Below are 25608 nucleotides of genomic sequence, written 5' to 3'. Positions count from 1 at the left end.
GATAAGGCAAAATAACGTCTTCTTTACAGGATGTAGGGTCAAAGTCCTTCGCCTTGCACCATAAGCAGAATCTCTTCCACTTATAGGCGTAGGAGGTCCTCGTAGACGGTCTCTTAGCCTCTTTTAAGATCTCCATACAGTCCTGAGGCAGGTTCAAGTGTCCATACTGCACTAGCTCAGGAGCCATGCTGCCAAACTCAAGGACGAGAGATTGGGGTGAACCATCTGCCCTCCGAACTTCGTGAGGAGGTCCGGCCGGCACGGCAGGCGCCGGTGTGGCAGAACAGACCGGTGAAGAAGGTCGGTGAACCACCATTGTCTCGGCCACTCCGGAGCAATCAGGATCATTCTGGCTCTGGATTGCGACAGCTTGATCAGCACCGCCGGAATCAGGGGAATGGGTGGAAAGGCGTAGAGAAAGCTGTTGGACCAGCTGATCCATAGTGCATTCCCCAGCGTCCCTGGCTGGTAGTACCTGGACGCGAAGTCGCGGCATTTGCTGTTTTCTGCCGTGGCGAACAGATCTATATCCGGAGTGCCCCATTCTGCGAAGACGTCTCTTAGCACGTCGTCGTTTAGCACCCACTCGTGGTTCTCTTGAACGAGTCTGCTGAGCGCGTCTGCTTGGGCATTCTGCACTCCCGGCAGGTGGGTCGCCGTGATCGTCAGATTCCTGGCCACCAGCCAGTTCCAGATCGCCTGTGCCTCCCGAGACAGGGTGCGTGACCGGGAGCCCCCCTGCTTGTTGAGGTAATACATGGTCGTAGTATTGTCCGTCTGAACCAGCAGGGAGGACGTCCTGAAGGAGGGATGGAACGCCTTCAAGGCCAAGTGTACTGCTCTGAGTTCCAAAAAGTTGATATGGTAGGTCGTCTCCATCTGCGACCATATCCCCTGAATCTGAAGAGGGCCCGAATGCGCTCCCCAGCCCTGGAGAGACGCATCGGTCACTATGGTCTGGGCCGGAATGTCCTTGTGAAAAGGGGTCCCCTTGCAGACATTCTCTGGGGAACACCACCATTTCAGAGACTGCCGAGCGTGCTGAGACAACTGGATCTTGTCCTCCCAACGCCCCCTCCTCTGGTCCCATTGATCCTCCAGACATTCCTGCAGGGGCCTCATATGCAGACGTGCATTGGGGGTGAGGAAGATGCAAGAAGCCATCGACCCCAGTAATGAAGACACCGTCCTCACCGTAGGAGAGCGGGCTGAGATGAGATGCAGAGCCTTCCCACGGATCGATAAGCGTCTCTCCTCCGAAGGACACACGCTTGCGGTCAAAGTATTGACCGAAGCCCCCAAGTACTGGAGACACTGCACAGGGATCGGCACTGACTTCGTCATGTTGATGTGCAGCCCCAGACGGTGAAGCAAAGCCGCCGTCCTGTTGAAATGGCACTGGGCTTCCTGATAAGTGGACGCTTTGATCAACCAGTCGTCCAGGTAAGGGTACACAAACACCTTGGTCTTCCGCAGGTGTGCCGCGACCACTGCCATGCACTTGGAGAACGTCCGTGGCGCAGACTTCAGGCCAAACGGGAGTACGGAATACTGGTAATGGTTGTTGCCTACCAGAAACCTCAGGAATTTGCGATGCTTCGGTGCGATCGGCACATGAAAGTACGCGTCCTGCAGATCTATGGCGCACAGCCAGTCTCCTCGATGCAACTGAGGGTAAATCTGATGCAGGGACAACATACGGAGCTTTTCTCGGCGGATCCACCTGTTTGCTTGACGCAGATCCAGAATAGGCCTGAACTCGTTCTTGTCTTTTTTTCTTACGAGAAAGAACCGTGAGTAGAGACCTTTTCCTTTTTGCCTCAAAGGAACAGCTTCTATCGCCTTCTTTTTTAATAGAACGTCCGCCTCCCGCTGGAGCTCCCGCACCATGTAAAGGGAGCGCACTGGTGGAATCTGTGGAGGCGAACTGGTGAAACGAAGACCGTAGCCATTGCAAACAATATTCAGCACCCACTTGTCCTGTGTTATTGTCCTCCACTCTGCCAGGTAGTGTTGAATACTTCCCCCCCACCGGAGCGGGTAACGGATGAGGGGGAAGTAACTTTTCAGGGCTTCGACCCGGACGGGCCTTTGTTCCCCGCCGAGGACTGATGCTGGCCTCTGCCCCTCTGGCGCTTCTGAAAGGGCTGCCTCTGGTACTGCTGCTGTTGCTGGGGCTGTTGCTGGGGGCCCGACTGACGCCCTTGGCCCCTCTGCTTGGTGTAGCGCCTGCCCGAGGAACGGAAGGACCTCCTCTGCTCCTTAGGCCGCTCCAGCCCCACCGCCTTCAGAGTCTCCGCCTCAGCCTTCATGCGGGCCATCTCGTCATCCGCATGCGACCCGAATAAAGTCGTGCCAGAGAATGGTAGATTGGCGATCTTCTGCTGCGCTTCCGGCTTGAGCGGAGTCAGCCGCAGCCAGGAATGCCTCCTCATATGTATGCCGTGGCAGTACCCATGGGCCGCCAACAACGACACGTCCCCCGCCGCACTGATGATCTGATTAGAGACCATCATGCCCTCGTTCAGCACCTCTTGAAAATCCTCCCTCTTGTCTCTGGGCAGGGAGGCCGCGAACTGTTGCAGGGAGTCCCAAAGAGACCTGTCATAGCGCCCCAACAGAGCGGAGGCGCTAGCGGCCTTCATTGTAGTAGCCGACGTGGAGCACATCCTCCTCCCCAAGGAGTCCATTTTGCGACTCTCCTTATCCGGGGGAGCCGTGGAGGAAGGCGTCGTAGAGTGTTGCTTACGAGCCGCCGCCACGATAACAGAATCCGGTGGGGGGTCCACTCTGAGGAACGCCGGATCCGAGTCAGGGGCCCTGTACTTCTTTGACAGTCTCGAGGGCGCCGGCTTCACCACAGCCGGCGTTAAGAACACCTCCATCGCAGGTTCCTCCAGTCCTGGGACCAGCGGGAGGAGGGGGCGCGACAGATGTACTTTATGCAAAGTCTCAAAAATCACAGACGTAGTGGGAATAGGGGTAGTCACTGATATCCCCAACTTCGCAGCCCCTCTCAGCAACACCTCCTGGAACGTGGCAATGTCATCCACTGGAGAGACGCGGGAAGGAGGCGTCTGACAGCGAGGGCGAATACTTGCCAGCCCCCGGAGAGTACGTGCCCCTCGACCCTCTGGAACGGGACCGATACCTCCGTCGACCATGTCCAGAGCGAGTGGAGGATCTGCGCCTACTCCATGATCGCCTGCGAGGGCGAGAGCGAGATCTCTGCCGGTGAGGGACCCTCGGGGGAGGAGGCGGTGGCTGCGGTGGTGAGGCAGGCAGCTGAGGCACGGGCAGAGGCAGCGGAGGAGGTGGAGGAGGAGGAAGAGGAGGCGGAGGAAGAGGAGGAGGCTGAGGAGGAGGAGGCAGTGCAGGCACCGGTGGAGGCGCCGGTGGAAGGTCGGGCACCGGAGGCAAAGGAGGCCGCTGGGTACGCAGCGGGGTCAGATGGTCTGAAGCCCCATCACTTCTAGCCGGAGAGCCCCCATCATCATTGTCCGGGCTCGCGGCCACTCTCCTCTTCTTGGCGGGCCTGTCCCGCGGGGAAGCCACCGAAGGCGAACGTCCGCGCCTCCCCGATCCTCGACTGGAGATCGTAATCACCGAGGACGTATTCCCCGATGTCTGGGACGTCGAACTGTACCTTGACCTCGAACGGCGTCTCTTCGCCCTCGACGACGAGTGCCGCCCCGCAGTCGATCGTCCTCTCGACGTCGAACCAAGTCTCCTCGACGTCGACCCATGCCTCCTCGGAGTCGAGCCCCGCCTTGATCGCCGTCGCCGGGGTGTCTGCCTCGACGTCGACTGTCTCCTCGACGCCGACTTCTGGCGTCTCGACGTCGACCGCCGGTGCCTCAGCGTCGACTGCTGCGATCTTGACGTCGATCGTTGGTATCTCGACGTCGATCGTTGATGTCTCGACGTCGATCGTTGGTATCTCGACGTCGATCGTTGGTATCTCGACGTCGATCGTTGATGTCTCGACGGCGATCGTTGATGTCTCGACGTCGACCTGCGTCTCGGCGTCGACCGCCTCCGCCTCGACGGCGGGCGCCGGGATCTCGGCGTCGACTCCGTCAGCGTCGAGCCGTGGGTAGACGGCGGCGAGTGCAGTCCATGGGGCTCGGTACGACGTCGATGTGTTGTCGACGTCGACCGTGACACCTGCGACGGCGACCCGGTCCCGGGTCTCGCCGGCCCCTCCCTCGACGTCGAACGCCGAGGCTGCCGCGACCTAGAGCCCTGGATCGACGGCGAACATACCGGTGCCTTCTCTCTCGCCGTCGACGTAGTCGCCTTCGACGTCGAACGCGACCTACCAGCCGGTAGGTGTCGTTTCTGCTCCTTTTTCTGCCCGGAGGTCCCTCCAGGGGCTGGAGCATGGGCGGAGGAGGGGGAATGGGACCCTCCATGCCCTGAAGTCTCACCGGTCCTCTGCTTCTCCTGTCCCTGAAGGCGAGTCTTCTCCCGGTCCCTCAGGGTCCTTTTTGAAAAGGTGCTGCAGATGTCACAGGCAGCTGGGACATGTGAGGGCGACAAGCAGAGGATACACACCTCATGTGGGTCCGTCTTAGCCTTCTTCCTCCCACACTCAGGGCATTTATCGAATAAAGCCATGCTGAGAGTGGGCCAAAACTGCTCCAGATTGCAGGCAGTAGTAGACAAAGGCTTTAGACATCGAATGAAACCACTTTTAATCCAAAAAATCCGATTTTAATCAATTAAACCACCCAAAAGGGTAGAGCTCAAGCTCCAGGGTCCTGCTAGCAGGAGCCGGAAAAAAGAACTGAAAGTAACTTGTGTTGGCTGTGCATCCTGGGATACCGGGGGTCTCTGGAGAGTTTCTTAAAGGCACGGTATCCCTTTAGCAGACACATAATGACAGCCTATAGGGCTTGTCTGTCCACCCCTTCCTCTCTATTGTTTAAAGGGATTTTGGTGAAGGGAGTGTGTGATAATAAAGGAACATGTCAAATGTGAATAAAAATGACATTTCAACTTTATTTTGGCTTTTGTGTTCACTTCAGAGGAAGTGCTGGCCAGTGCAGCCTTGTGGTGATTAGGCTGTATTATTTTGTCTGTCTCTTAAGTGTCTTTGCAGGTTTGCAAATGCGGGACAGCTTAAGAGATATTTTTGATTGCTCCGGGGTCCCCGCACATGGGCGGGGATTATTCATAGATTATGACTATACACAGAGATCCCCTACTACAGAAGTGTCTAGTAGTAGAATTTTTGCCAATGGTGAGATGGCTATAATGCCTGAAGAGTGGATGGCAGCCAGGAGAGAAGATCTTGGGATGGATGTGGTTGAGGAAAAGGTTGTGCATGGATGTAACAGAAGTTGTCAAATGAAAACCGAATTACAAGAATATTTCAAAGTCAAGGAGGAATTGAGTATAATTGATGGGAAATTGATGAGGAGGAATCAATTAATACCTCCAGTAGGTATTAGGAGTAGAATTCTCAACATTGTCCATGAAGGTCATTTGGGACGTGGTGTTGTGAAGAGAAAAATCAGACAATCATACTGGTGGCCAGGTATGGATCGGGATGACGAGGAAAAGGTTAAGAATTGCTCAATATGTGCTAATAGTGATAAAACAAAGTAGGTTAGAGAACCTCCATTGGGTATTGTAAGTTTTCCAGAAAAACCTTGGGAAAAATTAGCCATCGATATTTTGGGACCCATAGCAAAGTTAGGATCGAGAAGCAGATTTATTATAATTTTGGTAGATTATCATACCAAGTGGTTTGTGTTCAAAGATGTGGGAGAGGTGAAGAGTTCACACATTGAGTTCTTGGAAGAAGTTTTTGTGGAGGAAGGTGTGCCAAAGAAAATTGTTTCGGATAATGGGGCACAATGTGTGTCTAGGTAAATGAAGGAATATCTATCTGGCATGGGAGTGCAGCATGATAAGGTGGCTCTCTTTCGTCCCCAAGCCAATGGGGTCATAGAAAGAGTAAATCGATTAGTGATGGACAACATACAATTGTCCCTTGCTAATCATCTTCCATGGAAGAGGGAATTGAGAAGAATGTTATGGACACATAGGAATAGTCCTCATTCAACGACGGGAGTTTCTCCTTTCGTTTCCTTAAAAGGGAGAAATCCTGGAGTAAAAGAATGTCCAATGTGGTTGAATAGAGTGGCAGCTAATGTGAGAGCAGATCGTGCAGAGATCCAAAGGAATGTGTTAAGATCACAAATAAAGAACATGGAGTACTATAACAAAAATAACAGCGTGAAACGTTCTGTTAAACCTGGAGATTGGGTGGTTGTCAAACTAAGAGGTTTTGTTTGTAAGGGTCAGAGCAAATATTCTGATCCTTACAAAGTGAAAGAAGTCAAGCGTAATGTGGTAATTTTGGAAAATGGTACCACGAGAAGTGTGTGATGTGTGTAAAGTTCAGTCTTAATAATTTATTTTGTCGTTATGCTTATTATTCTTCTCTTTTGTGCAATGTATAAGGTTATAATCCATGGTTTAGTTTTCCCTATTTCTAAATTTTTGATATGTTATGATTTGTGATTTATGTAATGATTTGAGGTTTGCTTTGGAATGTATGTGGCCATTGATGACATAGGTGGAACCTGGAATCTTGAAGAGCAACAGCTGGTGAGCTGTGTGAGCTGGGGATGCTGTTGAGTTCAACCTGAAAACCAATAAATTAATCCTGAATTTCAAGATAGAAGCGTACCTGAATCTTTACAAGCTTCTCTCAGGAGTGTCCTAGAGGGTGATTCATGCTGATTGGTATACGAAAAACGTAGGTCTTTTTTTTTTTTATAATGACTGACGGGATAATAAACTAAGAGGCCGCATGTGAATCTATGAAAGTTACAATACCGGAGTAAGAATTGTGCCCGGTTGTTCATGATCTTTAGAACTTTGGGCAGGAGACAGAGGTGGGAAAGCATACAGGAGTCCTGAGCTCAAGTGGAACCAAAAGGCATCTCCGATCAAGAATGTCCTGGGGATTACAACAAACAAATGTTTGGACAAGGTGCGTTCTCAGTGGTAGTGAAGAGGTCGAACTGGCGTTGGCCTCATTGCTGGAAGATACTCTCCACCACCTCTGAGTGTAGCTGCCATTTGTGATCTGCTAGGTAACATCGACTTAATCTGTCCTGGCACTCTCGGATCCTTACAGGTGTTGTACAGCCAGGGAGATGCCCTTCCAACTCAGCCAGTTCAAGACGCACATAGCCTCTCGGCCCATATCCCACATCCCCACTTCGCCCTGCCTGCAGCAGTACTGCGTGGTGTTGTGCTGTCCAAGAGAACCTGCACCCGTTCCCCCTTGATGGAAGGGAGAAATGCCTTTAGTGCCAAACAAAAAGCCTGCTCCAAGACTGATGTAGAGGTAGATGTCAGAGACCAGAGTTCTTGATCTCCACCCCTCCCAGCTGACCTCCAAAACCCAGCATTGATGCATCAGTCATGACTGTTAGCTGTGGGTGGAGTGAGGAGATGGGTCTACTACACGCATAATTGGGTCCAGTAGCCGCCGGTGCAGGTGGTTATCAGTTTCCTCCGACACCTGGAGAAAATCTGAGATTCCTTTGCTGCGGAGCCCACTGAGACTTCAGATTCTGCTGCAGAGCGCGCATGTGCCACCTAACTAGGGCCACTAGCAAGATATAGGAGACCAAGAAGCCTCCAAGTCGTTCTCACGGAGATGCAGATTAAATGTTGAAACATCAGGATCATAGCCCGAATGTCCTAGCTCTCAATAGCACAGTATCCAGGATAGCTAAAATGATGGGGACTTCTGTAAAGGAGTAATGTATGACTACGGCACACTGATGGGAAATCTCAGAGATGTCAATAGGTTGGCAATTGTCTGCAGGTGCTTGGTGACTGAGGTGAGCCCACCTACAACAAATCAGTCGTTATTTGAGGTATGGGAAGATAGCTTCTGCAGATGGGCAGCTACCACCACCATCACTTTCGTGAGCATCTGAAGAGTAACAATGAGGCCAAAGTGGAGTACCTAGCACTGAACGTCCTTTTGGCTTACCTGAAGACGCAGTTAGTTCCTGTGTGATTGCAAGACTGGGGATGTGGAAATAGGTGTCCTGCAAGTCCAACACCACTATCCAGTCTCACCTGGAAATAGGGCAGACCGAACTTGGGCTAGAGTGAGCGTCTTGGACTAATCCCTCTTGAGGAAGAAGCTCAGAGGGCAAAGGTCTGAAATAGGATGAAGCCCACTGTCGTCATTTAGCTCCAGGAAGTAACAGAAGTAGCAGCCAGTCCCAACCTCGTATGCCACCCCCTTCTCTAAAGGTCCCCAGCCCAAGAGAGCCTGGAATGCCAAGTGGTCCTCCAGAAGTTGTCATGTAGTTGATATGTTTGGGGGCATGGACAGGAAGGGTAAGGAACAACCATCCCAGACAATTTGAATTACATGTTAAGAGTGCATGGCCTGGATAAACACGAAGTCAGAATTTAAAACTTAATGCAGTGCTTTGCATGGTCTGTACTAATAAGACTTTAATACCAAAAGAAACCCATTTAAGCAACCATATAATACCAGATTGAGAAAAAACTAATGTTCTAAACCCATGCCTTGCCGTTTGCATGTAGGTTCTTGATATCGGTTCATAGTTCACTGTACTATATTTGAAGGTAATATTAGAAGGATTGCAATTCATGAACTGCAAGTAATAAAAGGACCTCTGTGTCAAAAGCACAACCCACTTACCTATCAACATAAACAAAAATTCTGTCATTGGCATGTCACACACTGTGCATTGCAGAAGCCACATTAACCCTCTATGCTACTTTAGGAGTGAAAACGAACTAGGCAAAACACTGATTTCTCCAGCAAGGTTTACCGGCCACACACAATTGTGTGCACCAGGTGCGTTAACCCCATATTTTTAAAATGCAACCTCTGCAACCAAATAGACCAGAACATATTTATCGTCACACTTCTTATTGTTGCCAATTTGAGGTAGTTTAAAAAAAAATGTAAGTGTACAAGTTGTCTGTCAGACTCCTTTTCATGACCCCACCTCTTGCGACACCACCCCCATTTTTGTTGCTACACCTTGACTCTCAACAAGCGAGTTCCCGGAGTAAAGCATTTCCAATTCCAGCAGTGGGAAAGCCTATTATTGGTGATCATAATTGAGGGACAGAGTGAACTTTTTCTGTACACTGGATGGCCGCGTCAAGAGTTTTAATAAAAACTAAATGGATGGGTTTATTCTTTGCCTTTGCTGGTAATGCTTTCCACACTTTTGGTCCAGTAATACAAAATAGCCAGTCACTCTTGCCATGCAGACGAGGCTTGGGAATGAGTAGGAGTTTGGAGAATCTCTTCAATCTAATTGATCAGTCTCAGAGTTCCGAAGAATAGAGTTTCCAAACAGTAAACACAGAAACAATAGTTTTAACTCACTTCAGATTTTCACTCACCAGATAGTCCATACAGTGCTTTCTAACCACTTCATGCATGTCCTGGTCTCCATAGATCTGGTCAGCTGTAAAACAAAGAATCTATGGGCACGCTATAAGAAGCAGCACAAACAAGCTTTTTAACTGATTAGCAATTACACTTGGGTGTCAAAGGATTTGGCATCTTATTCTTTGTGTTTTTTCAAACTATCCATGCACAATCCACACCTTCGCTTACACACCAAGTAAAAAAGTGTGCACTGAATGCTTTCCAACCATTGCCCTTATTAAACCTACTACACCTAAGTAAAAATGTTTTTAAAAATTAAGCGACAAGACAAATCAGAAGTACAATTTCACGATCTCAGAGAGACTGGTTTAATCCCATTACTTGGAAAAGAAATATTGCCCTAACAAATATTGAATGATCAAAGATAGTTTGAGACATAAAGCAACATTCAGCCTTTGCGATAATCTGCCTTTGGAGCTTAGGACACACATCACCCTATTGTACTTTATTTAGCAAATTACAAATAGGATGGGAATATCAGACACTGGTCTAGAGAGGATCAAAGAACATCTTCAAAACTGCAACCAATAATGCAAATTCTGCAAAATAATTGTCTCAGTTGGTGACCCTCAAGGGTCTCCCCTTTGCATTTGCTACTATTCCAATGTTCACAGACAACACCCAAAACCCCATCCACTATCTATTACTTAAATATGGCTACAACTTGGAAAAACTTCTTATCCCTTGGTGTATCCACAACACAGGCGCTGCAATTGTGATAGTACCACATGGCCAGCAAAACTGCAAACAATCAACAATACAGGGGGGAAAAAAAGGAAAAGAGAAACCATCATGGGTGTTATTTTTGGTACAGAACTTACTTTTATCCTGAAATAAACAAGGGCACTAACCTGCATTCTGACGGAGATCTTCACACATCTAGAAAGTGACAATTGGATGAAGCTCACTAAATTCCAGATCACATGTAAAACTTTGAGTTTTATAGAAAATGTGATGGAAGATTAATAAAAAAATAGGAAAGGCATTCTGCACCTAAATATAGGACTACACGACCCCACAAACCACGTCCTAAAAGCACTTTACTGGCTTTTGGCCGAACAGAATATAGTGTGCAGCAAAGGTATGAATAAAAAGTGCCCCCCCCCCCCCCCCACAAAACCCAGCCTTGGATCGACCAACAGCTGTAATGTGATACTATTTCCACGATGCAAGACTGAGGAAAGGGTCACAAGACTCCCTAATTAACAAAGGAGAAGAGAACTTTTCATCTTTGGCCAGCTGTCTGCAGCCTCCATGTCACATACACTTATGCCATGTCGTTATTACCCTCCATGGCTTGGCCAATTTTAGCAAAGTGCTTTGAAATGACCAACGTTAAACGTTTGCCCTGCATAACACTTTAAACGCAGAGACGGTAAATAATTACTGTAGTAAAGTTGCAATTCCATCCAAGTAGTCAAAAAGCAAGATTGGTGTTAGGTTTGACAAGGCACCAACTCAGATACTTGAAGGGAAGCAAAAATCTGGAATAGGTTCTTTTCAATATTAAGCTAAGATCAGGCTGCATCCAAAAGGATATAGTCAGCCACTGAAACAAAACACCTAGAACTGAACCTCAAGTTCTATTAGCTAGTAACTGCAATGGTCAAAACAGTATTTCTTCACATTGCATAAGATGTCGGAGCAGAGGAATCCCCAAAGCACAGAAAAAGCTAGTCATTCTCTTCATCAGCCAGAATAACATGAACAATGAGAGCAGAGGGGGAAGAGAATGGATTCTTGAGAAGGACACGGAAGAGAATAAAAGGCTACAACAGTTACTCCAGAGTAGCCTCTAAACCTCCAATCACTCTCCATCAGGATGGACGAAGCAACAGTCAGATTAACTCCGGCCAAAGCATTTGCTTTGGCTAACTTGAACTGACCAATGGCTTCAGAGCAGATGGAAAGTGCGCAGAATTTACAGAAGGTCTGAAGTAACCTTTGAGATGAAATCAGGAGGAGGTAGCCTATAATGACGTTTTGCTGCCGGCACAAATTATTGCAGAGAGCAAAGAACTGAATTGTATGAATTGGAAAGGTTTCTTCTCAAAGCAGTTATTTCCAAAAACCGACAACATAAATAAGCAAACTCCTGACTAATGTCTGAGATCCTTGGATCACAGCAGATTAGATCTGCTTCTTTGGATTGACTAAGCTGTCCCCAGTCTGCAACAGAGGTAGTTTGGTGCCTCAGCCTGAAATACGTGGGTAAAAATGATGGGTCAACTGGATGGAAGTGCAAATAGTTTACCAAATGAACCGAAACATGATCAGAGCAAAATAGTTTTCTCCAAACTGACAAACGTACAGAGTTCATGAATGAGCACGGGAACTTAAGCCATGATCAAGCTCTCTGGCCGAGGAGAAATGAAGTACAGCCAGCCAACCAGAAAGGACGATACTGGGGCATACATACAAAGGCAGTTGCGTTGTCCAACCGCACGCTGTGAAGATTCAAAGGTAAATCACCCTCGACCATTAAGTAGTTCTTTGAAATGTAAACAGACAAAAAAACTACTTTCAGAACACTGACAAGTCAGTCATTTCAGTTAATGATCTAACAACTGCGTACAAGTACAATACAATTGGTTTAAATCACAAACTGCTCAATAACACACACTATATATTAATACACACAAACACATCTATATCTACATACATATTATACACATATACACAGTCAGTTTTTGAAGGCTGGCTTTTGCTGTTCTTCCCGCCTCCAGAAGAGGAAGAGCTCACTTTAGCCTGGCCCCTTCTCGTACAGATGTAAACAAGGATGTGGTTTCTCTACTTCTCTACTTTGCACCCACAAGTAAGGGGGGTGAAGCGGGAGTAATATGCAAATGAGGCAACACTTCGGCAGCAGTTCCAGCAAGTCACATGACACACACCAAAGTCTTTCTTAGAATTGGAGGCCACATTTTTAGCTGTGGTTTTCCTAACAGTTACTCAGCTGCACAACAGAGCAACCTTATTTACCACTGATGGAGATGAAAACAACTTTTGCAGCTTGTCTTTGCTAAGGAAAACTTGTAGCATCTTTTCTTCAAATTTCTTCATAATATGAAAACAGAAATTGAGGAAGCTACGCCATTTAAACAATGCACTTGAGTTACCACCTACTTTGACATGATTTGCCCAGGCAACTTGTTGGCAAATGCCATAGGCTGATCTGCGCGCACTCCCTGCAGCTTATAGGTATTAACTTAACTCTAGAAACAAGAGCAGAATGCCAAATTTTTATAAGCCTGAGGCATGTTCAATTAATTGGCAACGGCTCATAGCTTTAAGTTAGGATTATTCGCCAAATAACCATATAGCAGTGCTATAATAATTAAATGCATCTCAGAATAAGCAGGGTAGTGCGTGTTAACAGATTTGTTCACCTTACTTCAAGGGTTCCCAGTCACATGGTTAGCATGCTAATGGAGTTTAACCCAGCAAGAGGGGTAACATTTCCTGATATTTTGGGCTTCTTTGAGCAGTAAGCTTTCCTGGTCAAATGTAAAGTTTATTTTTTTTTTTTTTTTTTTTTTTAAGTTTGGCAGTCTTCACAGGAGAAGAGTAGCCCATTCGGTGTCATGAATTACCAAACAACGCATGGTTTTGCACCCATTAGGTCAGCCCAATTTTGTGTATGTGTGACGCACAGGAGTATTCCAGTTCTAAAATAGTTTTTACAGTACTCACTCCAAGGCCTTACTTTCCTTTTGTCACAACTGGTTCCAAAGTCACCACAGAACAGAAAGCTTCGCCAAAAGAAAGCTAGCATCCAGTCACACGAGTAGGTCTCACTACTCTATCAAAATGCCACCAGCAAACCCCATGCAATTCATATATTATCCTCTGTACCACATGCAAGACCAACATGGCATATGTTCCTAGGTGGGGTTGTAAAGGAGACAAAGTAAGGTCAAAGAGAACTGAAATGACAACAAAAGTTATTAATTGAAAATCGCGCATCCAGGCCTCCCTACTTACCAAGGGGCTGGGACTCAAACTGTTGAGAGAGCAGCAAGTGCTTGGCTTCAAGCTTATAGCTAGCAGAGTTTACTGGACCGAGATGCATACTTTCAAGATTAAGAAGCTAGAGAGTAATCCTTCCAAAAGCCATGAGTGACCCCTGTCGCTACTCTACACAGGTTTATGTTTAGGGCTTCAATGCTGTTTCCCACACTGATGAGGGGCAATGCCCAGATACCAGTCCCAGGATGCTTGTTTCGGTCCAGAGAGGACCTGGCTTGGCAGTTCGGGCGGACTGTTCCCAGGAGGAACAGGATCAAGACTGATTTGCATATGGCTGGGTCCAAACTGGGGGTGGTGTGGTGAGCAAGAGATAGATGGATTAAACCCTGAACTTAGTGACTGGGGGGTGAATGTTTGCATTGTTCCACATTCCGTACATCATTTGTTCCTTTTACACTTCCCACACTGGGGCATACTGGTACTGAACCACTAAGTGTGTTGGAATCCAAACAAAGTAGAGCTACTTGGGAGAAAAGTAATGCTTTGAGTTTCTTTTCGACTATGATTTCACATAGGGCAATCCATAAGTCAAGAGGGAGTAAATTCTAGAGAATAGGAGCCAGAAAACAAAGATTGGCCATCATGTCTAGCGTTTTTGAAGTGGGGAATAATGGTAAATCCTTTGCGAGCAGAGCGAAGATTCCGAACCAGGACTCATGGAGAGGTGAGGCAGATTAGGGGATTCGGACCTCTGTTTTGAAAGACTCTATACATCAGACGTAGGTAGCCAGGAAAGTGCAGCTAGATGTTCTGATATAGAGTGACCCTAGAAAATGTTGAGGTGAAGCCTAGCAGCAGCATTCTATATTACCTGAAGACAATTAAAAAGAAATTTGGGTAGACCAATGGCATTCCCAGAGTCCTGGCAGGATGCTATAAAAGAAAGGACCACTTCCTTCACGGAAGCTATTGGCAAGAAAGACAGGACTTTTCTGAGCAATTGAAGCATAAGGCATGCAGCAGACATTCGACAATCTAGACAACAATGTCAATTTGTCAATCCAAAAACTAGATTTAGGACAGGAGGGTGGGAAAATTTTTCCCGAGGTCATAGAGCCAATAACTACTTGACCAGGTGAGGAGTGTTGCGCCTAAGAGCCGTAACTTTCTTCATAATTTAGTTTTTGGACATCAAGGTTGCCTCTGTCTTTAAGCATTCATGGAATGTCCTTTGCATACCAGAATTTCTAAAAACAGATATGAGTTGGATATCGTCTGCGTAAGAGAAAACTTCCAGGCTAAAAGGACAGACCAGATCAGCAAGGGGAGGCTATGTAGAGCATGTCCCAACTGGCACGTTTGGAAGGCTACACATGTGGCATTTGCTGTGATATAGGTAGATTGCTGTCTTCAAGAAGACTCAAAATGCATTATTTGGAAGGATTTCGATGCTCAATACTAGCCACCTGGGAGTAGATGGTGGTCTTTGTAGGCAACAAAACAGCAAAAACAGATCAGAAATATGGTTGGATAAGTTGTCTTGTGAAATGGTTAACCCTGACAATTAAAGTTTTAATGCCAGCACTAGCACCAGACCAAAAATCTGTAAAAGAACATGCGCAGTGCACTCATAAAAGTGGAGTCTGCTTTATAAGAGCACAAAATGCAGCTGTGCGTAAAGCAGCACACATTTGAGACATTCCTGCTGCAACAAAAATGTCACAAGCGAAGGTCACACTATTCAAGTTACCTCAAGCTAAACAAAGAATTAAACTAGGGTTGGCATAGCCAATAGGTCCTACCTTTTGGACCTTATAAGTGTGCAGAACATTATACGGAGTGTTGTGCTGTCAGGGAATGAAGAGCTACACAATAACTACACACTTTTTATTCACTGTAGAACATTTTTCAATAGCAAGGGGTTTTCGATAGGATGGTTTGCATTAATAGTACTTTTAATAATGACTATTAGACTGGTTAGACCAGTTTGAACACTAAACAGTGACAAAATAATAGCGAAAAAGAGAGGGACCCCATCACTTGGGTAATGTGTGCGTGTGTATAGTCTTGTCAACCCATGAACTGCAGAAGAAAATAAGTTACTTACCTGTAACTGTAGTTCTCCAGTATTGGGATATTTCATAGATTCACATGCTTGAATCATTCCCCCGTCAAAGTGGGAGTTGGACAATGGGGAAGGATTCAAGCATGTGAATCTATGAAAGATACCAATACTAGAGACACATAGGTATTGCTATGCAGCCACTATATACACTAGCCCTGCTCACATCTTGTGTCTTTGCTTTCCTACTGACCTCTTTACAACGAGCCATTAGTCCCGGTGTCATTGGCGGTCATAAAAGAGAGACCTAGTACTATCAAACAATCCTGATAAAAAGGAGGTATAGCTCGCAACAGGGAACTAAGAGGAGGACTGCACCATCTGCTTTCAGGTTTTTGTTGCCAGAGAACCCTTGCCTCCAAAGAACTGTATGGACTGAAAAGGTTGGAGTTTAGAAGGATAGTTTAGAAAATGAACACGTGGGTTTAGCAAACAATTACACATATTGTGCAGAGTGAGACACAGAAGATGGACAGTATGGTTAGGAACTGAATGGGTTCGCCCCCTGCAGTGTTTTGGCTTCAATAGAATGAAACAAGAATGATGTAGCAAAACGGAGGAACACATTGCTTGCAAGGCTTTACAATTCATCTTCATTGATTAATTAAAACCCTTATAAAATTAAATGGCATACAACTGTGGTATTATAAAGTTAAGACAAACCTAAACTTATTTTCAAGAAGCTAAGAATATAGTTCTACAGTGTGCCTCAGTATGTGGCAGACAACCACGGAAGCTTGGGGGATTTTCAATTAAGTGAGTAATTCATATGCATTTCTCTTCAATTATCTAATGACTTCGAACAAGCAAAGAGGATATAATCTCGACCACCCCTGCCCACAATTTTGTGAAACCCAGTCTTTGGGTACTTCAAGGTGGGCACCACTGTCTTGTGATGTATGATAGGGCGCTTAGTGCGGCCGTCTCTTATTTCTACAGGTCAGAACCGTTAGGGATCAGGCAGCCATGTAGTTTAAGGGTCATGGGGTAGATAGGTGTTTGGAGTATTTGGGGTGCGAAGACGAATGCGGTGCATAAAACACAATGCTTTCTGCCCAATGATTAGTATCGCAGCAAAACGTTGCACCCCACCTCAATGGATGAAAAACAGCTGCCTACAACTAAACAAAAGTACTCATCATGGGCCCAAACCCAGACGCCTGGAACGACACCTGGTGGCCCCCCCGTCCTCGGAAGCCCGCCCACCCCCACGGACCACACACGCAACCTCCTTGACTCAGAGCTCAAAATGGACACCCAGATCAACTCTGTCTCGTCCTCCTGCTTCCACACCCTCCGCCTCCTGCGTTAGGCCTTCAAATGGATCCCCCTCGAACACAGACCGTCACTCACACCCTGATCACCAGCAGGCTCAACGACGGCAACACACTATGCCAGAATAAACAAAAACCTCACCCGCAAGCTACAGAACATCCAAAACGCCGCCGCAAGACTGGTCCTCAACCTGCCAAGACACTGCCATATCTCACAGCACCTGCGCACACTCCACTGGCTCCCCATCGAAGCTAGAGTCACATTCAAGATGCTAACCCACGCTCACAAGGCCCTCCACAACACCGGACCAGCATACCTGAATAGCAGACTCAAATTCCACGCACCCCAAAGGACCCTACGATCAGCCCAGCTCTCCTACGCCGTGGTCTCCCGCACCAGTAAGACCAGATCGGAAGGCCGCTCCTTCTCCTTGTCCAGAGCCTGGAACGACCACCTCAGACAGATAACATTGCTCCCCATCTTCGCAAGAAACCTCAAAACCTGGCTCTTCGACAGACCCCCCTCCCCCTCCTTGATGGACTGGAACCTGCGAACCCCCCCCCACCCCCAAGCGCTTTGAGACCCTTACGGGTGAGTAGTCGCGCTTAACAAACACCTGATTTGATTTGACCTCGCCGTAGGACTGCGTCATTCTGACTGGAGAGTACCACGAACAGCTGTATGAATGGAGTGTTCCCATGTTGCCATGCAGGAACAAAAGAAAAAAAATAGTGTGCCGAGACAAGCCTAAGTGCACACAAGTGAAGGGCTACAAGTAATGGAGTGCTGCTCTGTGGGAGTGAACAAACGACGAATAGAAAAGATTAACCACTTGAAAGCAAGGATTTTTAAAGGACACTGAAATAAACAAAGGAAAAGCAATGGCCAGTCTGTAAGCCCACAAAGTATAAACAGCATTTCTCAAATAGACAGCACAAGCACAGTCTAGGCTCGACCTAAAACTAGGACAGTTTGCGCTTTCAAATACATTTTAAATGTTCTGGAACCCAATAATTTCAAGTAGCCAATATCTCCTTCGGAATAGGGTCAACCTTTTTTCAAATCCCAGTATTCAAGGAAAAAACTCAAAAAGGTTTCTTTTCTGGGAGTGCACTTCTGGTGTGGAACTCCATCCTACTGGATAGTAGGACACTTCCTTGCTAGGAGTTTAAAAAATTTTTTTTTAAAGAGCTGAAAAGTCTGTTATTTCATAGCCGCTTTCAACTGTGAAAGGCTTTGTGTGCTGTAGTTTTCGCAAAGGGAACTTTATCTGATGTTTTAATCTGATTTGATAATTTTCATACTCTATTCCCCCTACGCAACTAACTTCACTGTTTGAAAGGAGAAGTTTGAATCTGAAGTGCTGTGCAACCCATTCAGTCTTACACTTTTCAAAATACACACACAAGCAGCTAGGGAGGATTGAAGCGCAGAGCCCAGATAGTCACTTCAATTAGTTTAGAACAGAAGATTCACAAATAATGTTGCCCACGTCCAAGGTCTGCTGCTTCTAGACCTTACTATTAGATTATACAAAACATAAGACAAAGAGAGGAAACAGAAAGACAATTAAGTAGTCAAAGAAATATTCTTGAGTCTTCGGTAAAAAGAATTCTTCTTTAATGGTTTCAACCAACTGCACATGCAGCCAACGCGTTGCTCCCTAAACATGGCTTCATCAGGGCAATGTGAGCACCACCTAACGGTAAGGTGGGGTGCGTGATGTCACTTCTAAGGATGGGTTCAACGCTAGATAATCTAGTCTTGTGGTTTGAATACGCATGTTCAAATAAGAACCAAACGCAAGTCATCCAGCAGCGGAATGCTTTAGCGGTCGTATTGAATGGACTCGCATAGAAATTAGTTGCTCCCTCACGTGAAATGTGGTTAGTTCCTGGAGTACGCTCCACAATTGACCAACATGTCGGGTAAAATACTTGCGGCCGGGAGCTCAATTATCAGTGTACGGCAAGAGTGTCTAGGACATCGAGGTGAACAGACTTAAGAGTAATCAGTCAGCTATTCAGTCTTGTCTGCAGTATATGCATGAATTCTCAGCGTGGGAGCCAGGGGAAGACTGGCCTAGACTAAATGAATGACATTTGCGATTCAAATTAAATTACGGTAAAAGTTTAGGAATTAAATAAGGTGCCATCTGGAGGGCCACTGAATTTGTGTGCAAGAAATTTATTTTTTCATTCAAAGACCTCGATGAAGGAGAGGACCATGACCTAGATAGGGACCTTGTCCTGGAGCACAAAAGGTATCAAGCGCAACGCTCGTTGTAAGCCATAAAAAGTTTAGGCTTGCATTTTCTTTGTGGCCGCACCAGTTGAACAAATGTAAATCGTACTTTGACTGCAGACACCATTAGCAGCCCTTGTGTGGGTTTGAAATGGATATTTGCCCACTACAGGGTTTAAAGCCCTATTTATTAGGAGGGGACATCTTCACACACAGTGCACTGGTTTTTCGAAACGGTGAAAACATTTGAAGATTTTCTATAAAAATCATAGGAAGGAAGCTACAGATGTGTCAAGAGTGGAAAAAATAAAACTGATGTCACTGGCTTAAGTAACATCACAATGGTGTCACTTGCGGTGCCAAAGGGGAGCCAGAGCCCCATGCCAGCGCACGAGAGCTATGAAAAGTTTCCAGAATCAGTCTGACAAAAGGGGATAGTCAACAGGTGAGGAATCCGAAGGCAAAAAAAGGTTGAACACCACTTCCTCTACCCATCTGCACGGTAGGCCACTGGCGGATCACCCAATTTCGAAACCTGCTGGCTGATTTTGAAAGTGGACAATGCCTTCAAGTGGCCCAACATACGGGTCAGCTGGTAAACACACTCAGGCATCACAAAATATCAGGATGAAGCGAGACATTCCCCAAAGAATAAATGTTTGACATTTTAATACACATTGCTATTGAGAACAATCTAAATTGGTAGCATAGAATAGGATGCAATCCTCTGTATTGGAGAGGACAGCTGGTAAGATGCACAGGGTGGACGGCTCTAAAGAACAAGTTACTTACCTTCAGTAACGCTTTTTCTGGTGGATACAGTATCTGCCTGTAGATTCCTCACCTTGTGTAAGCATTCCACGGAACTTTTTTCCCCAGCTCTCTACGTCGACGACGTCAAAATGCATCGACTCTGCTCGCGACTCCGTAGGACGTCACCGGAGCCATAAGAGAGCCACGTCGGCGTGATGACGTCAGTTCCACCCATTTTTTACGTGCCCCCGAGGCGCACAGGTGGACCAACGACAGATTCAAAGTATACACAGTATACAATATACCATCAAATATACATAGAACATATACAAAAGGAAAGCTAAATAAAACAAGCATTTCCTACCAATGTACCAGAAAGCATAACAACATCTCAAACAAGACAACTTTTAAGGTATACAAAGGTGGACAACGGGGAGGCGGGTGGGCCAGTGAGGAATCCACAGGCAGATACTGTATCCACCAGAAAAAGCGTTACCGAAGGTAAGTAATTTGTTGTTCTGATGGATACATCTGCCAGTGTATTCCTCACCTTATGAATAGATTCCCACAGCAGTCCCCACTCCCGGAGGAGGGTGTCCACCTCCCTATACCAAAAAGTCTTGCAAGACAGAGCGCGCGAAGTGGCCCTCCCTCCTCATCTCAGAGTCCAAGCAATAATGCTTTGCGAAAGTATGGAGGGAGGCCCAAGTCGCGGCTTTACAAATATCTGCCACAGGAACACCCCTGGCCATAGCAGATGTAGATTATTTAGCTCTAGTTGAATGAGCCCCAATACCCTCAGGAGGAACCTTACCAGCCAGGGCATAGCAGATCTTGATGGCAAGGATGATCCATCTTGATAAAGTGCGCTTGTGCACCGCTCTTCCTTTGGAATGACCAACATAACCCACGAAGAGCTGATCGTCCAGACGAAAGTCTTTCGTTCTGTCCAAGTAAAAGTTTACAGCTCTCTTTGGGTCCAGGCGATGAAGTCTTTCCTCCTCTTTGGAGGGATCAGGAGGAGGATAAAAAAAGAGGGAGAGTAATAGACTGCCCCAAATGAAACGGAGTAACTACCTTAGGCAGGAAAGCAGCCCTGGTCCTAAGTACCATCCTTTCAGCATGTAATGTAAGAAAAGGGGGTTTAGACTTAAGAGCTTGAAGCTCACTCACCCTCCTTGCTGAGGTTATGGCTACAAGAAAGACCGTCTTAAAGGACAAAAGCCTCAAAGGACAGCTATGAAGAGGCTCAAACGGGAACCCCATCAGAAAAGTTAAGACAAGATTATGGTCCCACTGTGGCATTACAAAAGGAGTAGGAGGAAACATGTTTGTAAGGAATTTGATAAACCTTAGTACAATCGGAGATTTAAATAATGACGGTTGATCAGGAAGACATAGAAAAGCCGATAAGGCCGATAGATAGCCCTTGACCGTGGCCACAGCACAGCCCTGCTGAGCCAGGGTAAGAGCAAACTGAAGCACATCAGAAAGATGGGCTTTTAAAGGGTCAATGGATCTCTCTCCACACCATTTAACAAACTTAGACCACCGATATGAGTAAAAGGACTTGGTGGAGTGTCGCCTGGCCGATAAAATAACATCCACCACATCAGGCGGGAGAGAGAAGGAATTCAGGTTGCCCCGCTCAATCTCCAGGCATGAAGGTGTAAGCTCTGGAGGTGGGGGTGTAGAACCTGCCCCTCCGACTGCGAGAGGAGGTCTGCCCTTAGAGGGAGACGGAGCAGAGGGCACGAGGAGAAGTGGAGAAGATCTGTATACCACACCCTTCTTGGCCAATCCGGGGCGACCAAAATAACTTGGGCCCGGTCTTGGTGAATCTTCCTCAGAACCCGAGGAATCAAGGGTATGGGAGGAAACGCGTAAAGGAGTCGTGAGCCCCAACTCAACTGACACGCGTCCCCCAACGCCCCCTGCATCGGACACTGGAGACTGCAAAATGACGGGCAGTGCGCATTCTCGAGGGTGGCGAACAGGTCCACCCGAGGGGTTCCCCACGTCCGAAAGACGTAACAAACCACCTCTGGATGGAGCCTCCACTCGTGATCGGTGGAGAACTGTCGACAGACTGTCCACACGTACGTTCAGCACCCCGGCCAGATGATTTGCCATCAGACAAATCCGATGGTCCTGAGCCCAGGACCATAGACACAGAGCCTCTCTGCAGAGACAACGCGACCCCACTTCTCCCTGCTTGTTGACATACCACATCGCGGTAGTGTTATCCGTCAGGACTTGAACTGACTGACCGCGAAGGGAAGGGAGGAAGGCCTTGAGCCCCAAACGAATCACCCGCAATTCCAGAAGGTTGATGTGAAGCAACTTTTCCTCTGGAGACCAATGACCCTTGATGTCCAGATCCCCCAGATGCGCACCCCACCCTAAAGTGGATGCATCCGTTATCACTGTGGCCACCGATGGAGGTAGATGGAAGGGATTTCCTTGGGACAGATTGCCCTCCACGCTCCACCAAGATAGATCCGCTGCAGTTTCTCTGGAGATCCTGATCGACTCCCTGAGATATCCGTTGTGCTGATACCACTGCCTGCGGAGGCACCACTGAAGCGCCCTCATGTGCCAGCGTGCATGGTTGACCAACAGAATGCAGGAGTTGAACAGACCAAGCAGGCGAAGGACCTTCAGAACTGGAACAACCGCTCCACAGTGGAATAAAGGGACCATCTCCTGAATGTCGAGAATTCTTTGAGGAGGAGGAAATGCTCGACACACAGTAGTGTCCAGTACCGCCCCTATGAACAGGTTGCGTTGAGAGGGCACCAGGTGAGATTTTGGCACATTGATCGAAAAACCCAAGTCGAATAACAGTCGAGATGTTACCTGCAGATGATGTTGCACCATCTCTGGGGACTCTGCCTTCAGAAGCCAGTCGTCCAGGTAGAGGAAAACCGGAATCCCCGACCTCCTGAGATGGGCTGCCACCACTGCCATCACCTTCGTGAAGACTCGAGGTGCGGTAGTAAGACCAAACGGGAGGAACGCAAACTGGTAGTGTTGCGACCCAACCGTAAAACGGAGATACTTCCTGTGCGACTTCAGGATTGGGACATGGAAGTACGCGTCCTGCAAGTCGAGCGACACCATTCAGTCTCCTTGCTGCAACGCTTGAAGAACCTGCGCAAGGGTCAGCATCTTGAATTTTTCATGTTTCAGGTAAAAATTCAAGACTCTGAGGTCCAGTATCGGACGCAATCTGCCGTCCTTCTTGGGAATCAGGAAATACCGGGAGTAGCATCCCTGACCCCTTTCCTGCACTGGAACCACCTTTATCGCACCCTTTTGAAGCAATGCTAACACCTCCTTCTGTAGAAGTAGATGGTCCTCTGAGCAATAACCCTGGCAAGGAGGGTAAGGGGGAGGAAACTCCCAAAAGGGAAGGGCGTACCCAGTCTCCACGAGGGTTAAAACCCAAAGGTCGGTTGTAAGAGATCTCCAACCTCGCAGAAAGTGGGACACCAGACCCCCCACAGGTCTTACATGTTCCAGGATGGGGGATCTAGGGCTGCTTCCCTGAAGCTTCATTGGGGGCAGAGGAGGTAGAAGATGATCAGGGGTTGCGGCCAGAACCTCTCCGACCTCTTTGTCTCCCTCTATAGGACCTATAGAGGAGATTCTGCTGCTGCTGTTGCTGCTGCTGCAGAGGCTGCCGGAAGGAGCGAAATGAAGACCTCCCAAAACCTCTGAACTTCTTAAGCCCAAATCCTTTAGCAGGAGCCTGCAGACCTAATGACTTCACCGTCACCCTGCTGTCTTTAAACCTCTGCAAGGCGGAATCAGCATTTTCACCAAAAAGCCTCTGTCCGTCAAATGGCAAATCCACCAATGTGGCCTGAACGTCCGTAGAGAAGCCAGGCGAACGAAGCCACGCTTGCCTCCTAGTGGCTATAGATGACCCCATAATCCTTGCCACCGAGTCAGCCGTATCAAGACCCGACTGAATCACCTGCCTTGCAGCAGCCTGAGTGTCCGTGACCACTTCCATAAAGGACGCCTTATCACCTTACGGCAACTTAGGGGCTAACGATTTCATTGAGTCCATAAGAGCATGAACATAGCGCCCTAGCAAGCAGGTGGCATTAGTGGATGCAAACGCCATGCTCCCAAACGAAAAGGTCTTTTTAGCCGCCTGATCCGCCTTCTTAGACTCCCTATCCGCAGGAGTCTGAGGAAAAGCCCCTGAAGCATGCTTCGAGCATGACGCCTGTACCAGCAGACTTTCTGGAGAAGGGTGTGAAGATAGAAAACCTGGATCCCCAGGCGCCACCCTATATCTTCTCGTCACCTGTCTGGAGACTGCCGGCGAAGAGAATGGCTTACGCCAGACGTCCACAACTGGCTCCAAAATAGCCTCATTAAAGGGCAGCAAAGGCTCACTGGTCGAGGTAGGCAAGTGTTACACCTCCGTCAGAAGGTTAGGCTTATACTCCGCAGAGGGCAACTGCAAGTCCAGCAACTCTGAGGCCTTCTTTATCACAAGATGGTAAGGAGCCAGCTCCTGCGGTGGAGAAGACCTAGAGGAAGAATGCTCCCACTCCGGAGTCGTATCAAGGCCACTAGCCTCCTGAATCCCTTCAAATTCGTCGGAAGATGTATCCACCTCACCTTCCTCCACCTCCACTCTATAACGCTCCTCCCCTAAGACCCTCTGGGCCTCCCTCCTTGAACGGATCAGAGGAGCCGGGGTCGGCGGTGCCGTACACGGAGTCGGTGGAACCGAACGTGGAGACGGAGGTGTCGGGGGCGCCGGAGTCGGCGGTGCCGGACGCGGCACCGAGGGAGTCGGCAACGGCGTCGAGGAAGGCTCCGAAGAAGGTTGATCCAATCGAAGCAGAGATGGATCCCCAGACGGCGCCGGAAACTGCCACGAAGGCGCCATCGGCAGAAAGGGCATAAACGGGGCCTGAGCATAATGCTGCGGCACTCCCAGAGTATAAGCCATAGGACCCACGGGACCAGTAGGTGCGCCGGATGGGAAGGCAGCCTGTTGGAAAATCCCATACATCACATTTAAAAAATGCGTTGAATCCGCACCCGGAGTCGGGAACTGCGGATAAGGGAATAATCCCGGATCCGGTTGAGGAGTACCTGGTACCGGAGCCGCAGTGTCCTCAACAGGCGCCGCAGGATCATCCGGCACTGGAGAAGGCTCTCTCTTGCTCGGCCTCCGAAGCCAAAGACTCCACTGGAACCGGTGACTGCGCCGGTGACTGCGCCGGGGACCGCTTCGGCGAAGGAGATCCCTCTGGAGACTTAGACGGAGAAGGAGACACATCCTTACTTCGACGTCGAGGCGAAGTTGATCTCGACGCCTTGCTCTTCGAAGACGGGCGCCGAGAGGAATGCTTCCTCTTCTTATGATGCTTCTTAGACTTCGAAGAATGCGAAGTCGACGACTCCGGTCTCGATCATCCCTTCTTCCTACCTCTCTTCTCCTTCTTAGCCTTGGCCCTGAAGATCTTCGCCTCCCTTTCTTTCAAGGCCTTGGGATTCATCCTCCTGCAGCTGAAACAATCTTCCACGTCGTGGTCGGATGAAAGGCACCACAAGCAATCTTCATGGGGGTCTGTCATTGACATGTGGCCCCCACATTCCCTACAAGGTTTAAAACCCGACTTCCTAGTCGAAGACATAACAATTTTCTCTAACAGTAACCACTAAACGACTACAAAGTAGCAGGAGAGTGCTGGAAAAACCGTTGCGCGTCGATGGCGCGGAAAAAAGGGAA

At 47.9% G+C, this 25608-nt stretch overlaps 1 protein-coding gene across 2 annotated transcripts in view; it reads right to left on the bottom strand.

Annotated features, from left to right (window-relative positions):
* Nucleotides 1–25608, bottom strand: part of OTUD5 (OTU deubiquitinase 5) — a 559146-nt gene that overhangs the window by 292654 nt on the left and 240884 nt on the right. For both annotated transcript variants that reach the window (XM_085629705.1, XM_085629706.1), the window contains exon 3: nucleotides 9433–9497. In XM_085629705.1, coding sequence (XP_085485831.1) covers nucleotides 9433–9497 — 65 coding nt within the window. The remainder of the gene's footprint in view (nucleotides 1–9432; nucleotides 9498–25608) is intronic.

The sequence above is a fragment of the Triturus cristatus genome, chromosome 10 (assembly GCF_964204655.1).
Source record: "Triturus cristatus chromosome 10, aTriCri1.1, whole genome shotgun sequence".
NCBI lineage: Eukaryota > Metazoa > Chordata > Amphibia > Caudata > Salamandridae > Triturus > Triturus cristatus.
Note: the sequence above shows the minus strand (reverse complement) of the source record. Positions and strands in the feature narration are given on the sequence as shown.